The sequence below is a fragment of the Pteropus vampyrus genome, unplaced genomic scaffold (assembly GCF_000151845.1).
Source record: "Pteropus vampyrus isolate Shadow unplaced genomic scaffold, Pvam_2.0 Scaffold276, whole genome shotgun sequence".
Classification (NCBI taxonomy): Eukaryota; Metazoa; Chordata; class Mammalia; order Chiroptera; family Pteropodidae; genus Pteropus; species Pteropus vampyrus.
The window spans coordinates 2,079,976-2,085,499 of NW_011889057.1; the positions used below are offsets into that span (position 1 = coordinate 2,079,976).

Here is a 5,524-nt window from a genome sequence, read left to right on the forward strand (position 1 = left end):
TCTTCTCATGGGGGGTGGGGGGAGTCCTACCCTCATCCCTACACATTTAACTGCGACAGACGGAGACATCTGGCAGGAGGGTGGTGGAGCCAAGAAAATTCCTATAAATTTAAATTCGATGATGGTTACAATTAACTCCACAACAAACATGTACTTAAACGGAAAGCATTGCTGGGTGTTTGGACTCAGCTCGGGCTGCACGTGAGAAAGGAAATCTTTAAGAGGAGCAATAGAATGTCCTCAGCTTGAGAGCAAGAGGAAGCTACCGCCACACTCTTGCTCCTGCCAGAGGAGAGGGGGTGCAGGCCCACCAGCTCTGGCCTACGTCACCTTCACACCAACGCCAGGACTCTGCCTGCCTGCCTCCTCCTCCACCTTGGGAATATTGAGGGTTTTAAAAGGAGAGGGACTAATAAAAGGGTCAAATAAAATCATAATATTGAACAGAATGAAATATCTTTATTTGCCACCAAAAAAAAAAAAAGAAGAAGAAAAAGAAGAAGAAGAAGAAGAGTTCACAGCAATCCTTCTGGGACAGGAACAGGGTGGGGGGTTGCACACATACACACACTCACGCACATGGAGAGAGATGAGTGATTCGAATCTCATTCCAGGCAAGTCCTCCCCCCATCCCCTCTGGGTAGAAAGAAATGCTTGTGAAATTTATTTACAAAAATTCAGGCCTCAGCATGGGGAGGCACCCAATCCCATCTCCCTACTGCCTCATACACCCCAACTTTTTAATTTTTTTTCCTTAAAAAAAGGTGATAACAACTGCATAGACTATAGCTATAAATGTTTGGAGTAGGGCATGACTCGGAAAAAGGTTAGGAAACCTCAATGCACCAGTTAAGAAATTTCAAAGGAGGGCTCTACACAAGTCAAGGGAGAACGGCTTGGCTCGGGGCGGGGCCTGGGCGCAGACGGAGGTAGGACACGGACTTTGCACACCTAACACCAGGATGAAGATACAGAAATTTCACAGCAAGGCAGGATCACATTTAGCTGCGCCCCTAGCAATGGGGCAGGTAGGGTAGGGGAGAAGCGCCCGAGATGTCTCCCCTGGCAGACACGGTATCTTCTAAGATCTTTTCACTTGGGCAAGGGAAAGCTTTTCGTTCAAGGATTGTTCTGCTTGGGAACCACAACTCTCGCCCCTCCCCCACCGGATCAGAGCAGCAAGACATTGTCGCGAGGTGTGTTTTCTTTTAAATAAAGAGTCTTGGCCTCGGCGCCAACGGAGTCCATTCGCAGTGGGCCAGACACTTCCCTTCGCCTCCCCCGTTCCAGGCCCGGTGCCTGTCCCACGCGAGAGTCAGACCGAAGTAGAAGGAGGTTCCAGAAAGAATTGCGGGCAACGGCAGTGGGGGCCAGCCCTGGCCACAGTACAGTTTTCCACCCGCGGAAAGAAGGCGAGTTAGAAAATAAAAAATAAAAATAAAATAAAATAATTTCTTCCTTTCTCCCTCCCTCCAAAGGGCCCTGTATGCGGTTACAGCAGAGGATTTCCCGAGAAATACTGCAGCCGGTCTCTGCTTAGTTTTTTTTCTTTCATTCTTCTGTTCTGAAACCAAATTTTCACTTGTCGGTCTGTCAGGTTCAGCATCCGGGACAGCTGCAGCCGCTTCTCTTTGTTGATATACACGTTGAAGAAAAACTCTCTCTCCAGTTCCCGAATCTGGAATTTCGAATAAGGACAGCGCTTCTTGCGGGTGCGGGGGGCGTCTGGAGGGAAGGGGGGCAAGTGCGAGGAGAAGGGGAGAGAGACACGTGAGACCCGGGCGACCCCTACCCGCTGAGCGCTCAGCGGCCCTTCTCCCAGCCCCGCCGCCAGGCAGCCCTCCCACCAGGCCAGTCGGCATCTCCTGACGCGCCGAAGCGCTGTGGCCAGCCACGAACCCCTTGCCAGATCTAGCTCGTCCCAATCTCAGGCCACTCAGGACAACCTGCTCCCCCCCCCCCCCCACCCACGCACAATCAGGCGAGAGCCCTGGCTGCCCGAGTCTGGGAGAGAAGTAAGTCAACGGGGCCAAGTGCGTCCCTGGCCCCGACACCCCCGCGCCTGCTCAGCCAAGAGCCTCTGCCCTTCCCCCAAGCCCTCCTAGTGGCTCTGGAAACCCATCGCCCCCTGCCCCAGAAATCGGGGGTAACCGCGGAGAACAAGCGCGCAGAACTGAGAGCGGGCAACAGCACTGGGGAGGTGGGGAGGAAGCGAGTGAGCAGGCACCAAAGACATCCGAGAGCCGCTTCCGGGGGCCCTGGCGCCCCGGGACGCCCGGCGGGCCGCGCTTTCCCTCCACCCGGCTAGGCCCGCGATGAGGCCGCGGAGCGCAGAGAAACGCGGAGACCCAGGCCTGGCGCAGAGTGGCACCCGGAGCCTCCTCTCCTCAAACTTCCGTCGCCGCTAACCCCGGGTAGCTCCGGGTTCTGCTCAAGGAACCGCGAACACATAATTTGAACATTTCAAAAATAGTTTTTAAAAGAAGCAGAGTAGCCCTGGCTGGCCTCTCCGGTCTCAGGCTCTGCTCCATTGCCTCTCTCCCCCACCACTCCCCCTCTCTGAGTTTCTCCCTGTCTTTCCCTCGCCCTCCCTTTTTTCCCCCTCCACCCCTCCCTCCTCCCACCCCCCTGGCAGTTCCATCCTTCCTTAAATGCTCCTCTAAGTTCACGATCAAAGTTAATATCGCCCGCGATGGTGGCGCTTTTAAAAATTTCACAGACAGAGGGAGATAACGGGGAGGGGGGTTCACCCGGCTTTTCCAAAGAGCTCTTTTCCCTCCCTCCCCACCCCTTCTCCATCGTAAAAAGTCGAGTCGTTGGAAGAGAGGGCTTTGTAGGTTATAATAAAATCCTTTGAATGCTTATAAAACTCCACATAAAATCGGAGTGACCCAAAACACGAGGCCATCCCTGTTCTCCTTGCCTCCCCCCTATTCCCACCCTCCCTTTCTGGTTCCCTCCCTCGCTGCCCGCCTGTTCCCCCGCCGCTGCTACCTACTGGGGGCGGCTCCCTTGGTCGGCTCCTTGGCCGCCGAATGGGCTGAACCGGACGAGCTGGGATTCGTGTTTTCCTCCTCGGCCTCGGCCTCGGCACCCGCCTCACCCCGGGACGCTAGTCCCGAGGCCGGGGGCACCTCGGGCTCCCCCTTGGCCTCACCCTTGCCTGGGCAGGGGGGCTCGGCAGGCGCGTCGCCACCACCACAGTAGGCGTTGTCGAAGAAGCGGTCGAAGGCTTGAGGCAGGACGCTGTTCTTGTTGACTGAGGAGTAGAAGCTGGCGGGGGCTGCGTGCGGGGCGCTGGGGTGGTGGTGACCGCCGTATGAGCCTTCGTTTTTCATGAGGATCTCCGTGACGGTGGAAGGAGGCAGGCACTCCCGGTGCATAAGCTCGTCGGCCGCCGCATAGCAGGAGGAGTAGCTGTTCCGGTGGTGCCACTTGCCGGATGGCTCCAGGCCGTAGGACACCTCCCGGACCGGGGGCACTTGGGCCGAGTAGGGATAGGAGATCTGACGAGAGGGGGCCTGGGGCAGGAAGGAGGAGACCGTGGAGAACTCAGGCACGTAGTAAGTGCAACTGGGCAGATAGAGGTTGGAGGCGCAGCTCCCTCGCTCGCCGAAATCAGCGCCCCTCTCCTTGCGCGACGGCGAGCAGAAGTTGCCCAGGTTGACCGAGTTAAACATCGTTCTCTTCTCCTGCCGGCTCCAGATGGAGGTTTTGGACCCAGTCTAGCGAGGGGGGAAAATTTGGGAAGGCGAGATGACGCGTTATCCGTCTTAGTCTCTCTCCCCGAGCACGTGATCCAAAGTAGATATTGTCATATATCAGTTCGGAGCACTTCGCGGACGTAGGAGGGGTTCTCTCTTAGGTAAGATGGGGACGTTCAAGCGATTGGTTTGCAAACACCGCAGAAACATTATGAAAATCAATTGCAGATTTGTATTCGTTTTTCTCTCGTCACTCCCCTCCTCTCCATTCCACAGAGCGAGCAAAGGAGGAGAGAGGGTTGGGGTGGGGTGGGCGGTGGGATGGGCGGGGGTGGTGGCTAGGAGGGGGTAATTGTATTTTTTTCTAGCTGCTGCTCTCTTTTTCCCCAGGATTGGATGAAGGAGGAGTGCTCTCACGTATGCGGGGGTCTGGCCTCCTCCTCATGATCAGCCAGGGGCTAGGGTGGGGATGAGGACCTCTTTCCCCACTGCAAGATTCCTCCAGAGATGTGAACCCTTCCTCCCAACTCTCAAGGGCTCTTACCCTGCCATCCCGCAGAGGGGCCAGTGCCTATTTGGAAGAGTTTGAAGAAGTCGATTCTTTTTTGGGGAGGACAGGGCTGGATGTCCCTTTCCCCTTAGGAGAGACTCCTCAGAAGAGTATGTGAAGTTTCCGAAAGGTGAGGCAGCCCAGTAGCAAGTCCGTGTCCCAACTTCGTCTGGCTTGCTGTGCTGCTGGCGGCTAGGGACTCAGATTAGTCATAAATGAGTGGTAAGCAGTGCGCCAGCCGCCCAGCCGGTGCCTGGTGAAGTCTGGGAAAAACCTTCTCTAATGTTGTGTTAAATATTTAGTATGAGAGAGTGGCCCTGGGTGAATATTTCATGCCTGCCTTTATTGTCAATCAATGCACAGAAAGCTACAGCCACTGTGGATTTTTAAATCTCAAACCCCAAAGAAAAAGGTTGGAATGAGAGCCATATATCTTCTCTTGGGTTGGGGGCTCAGCCTCAGTTTGGAGGTTAAAAAGAAGCCTGGTGTCAGGGTCCAGGAAGGATATAGTGGCAGGGGGGATCGGTTTGAGTCTTCTATCTTTAAATGATTTGGGCGTTTTAGGGTGGGTGGCGGGGCCAAGCATAGGTCTCCAGAACAGACCAGCAAGGCGATGGAAGGGAGCTGAGTAACCTGGGTTGGCAGGGCAGGGCCAGGGGCCACTCCCAGCCCTGCTCCTGGGTGCTACAGCCAGGCCTTGGTGCCTCCTTCCTCTTTCTCAGCCTTACCCTGCCTTCCTCCACATCTGCCAGCCTTCTGGATGGCTGTGGCCCAAGAGGTGGACTCAGTGGTTCTGCTCTCCCTTGGCCATCCCTCTGGACAACACAAGACACATTTGGGCAGTTAAAAATTACTTTATTGAAAGGTTCTGGACTGGGCCCAAGGGGCCAGGGGCCAGAGCAACTGCCATAAGTAGAGCAACCTTGGATCCAAAGAGGAGCTGCCAGGGCACGATTTGTTCAAGTAGGAGGGGAGGAACTGAAGCCCCCGAGGACTCAGCCCATAGTGCTCTCAGGGAAAGCCAGACATGACCCAAATCTTCTTTACACCCTAACTCATGGTTAAAATTTGGATTTGATTATCTTTGCAGACCAATGATGAGGTACTGAAGCCCCAAAACCAAATGTGGAAGACACAAAAAATGATGCCTCATCCCCAGGTACAGCCTTCTAAATCCACTCCTTCTTAACCTTCCTGCCTCCCCAAATTTGATCTATCTTTAGAGCAATACCTGGAGTGAAGCTGCCTCTGCCATGGATCCCATTCTTGG

General features: G+C 54.9%; 1 protein-coding gene across 1 annotated transcript; it reads right to left on the reverse strand.

Annotated features, from left to right (window-relative positions):
- Nucleotides 1-1,248: 1,248 nt before the first annotated feature.
- On the reverse strand, nt 1,249-3,785 carry HOXC11 (homeobox C11). Its single transcript, XM_011375779.2, has 2 exons — nt 2,999-3,785; nt 1,249-1,725 (listed from the first exon to the last, which is right to left on the reverse strand). Exons 1-2 carry the CDS (start codon nt 3,678-3,680, stop codon nt 1,493-1,495), a joined length of 915 nt encoding a protein of 304 aa, XP_011374081.1. The 5' UTR covers nt 3,681-3,785; the 3' UTR covers nt 1,249-1,492.
- Between the last annotated feature and the right edge of the window lie 1,739 nt (nt 3,786-5,524).

Excerpts from the sequence above, each read along its gene's own strand:
- HOXC11 (XM_011375779.2), bottom strand. The coding sequence starts at position 3,680 with ATGTTTAACTCGGTCAACCTGGGCAACTTCTGCTCGCCGTCGCGCAAG. Across the intron at positions 1,726-2,998 it reads GACCAAGGGAGCCGCCCCCA|ACGCCCCCCGCACCCGCAAG; the intron begins GTAGGTAGCAGC and ends CCTTCCCTCCAG.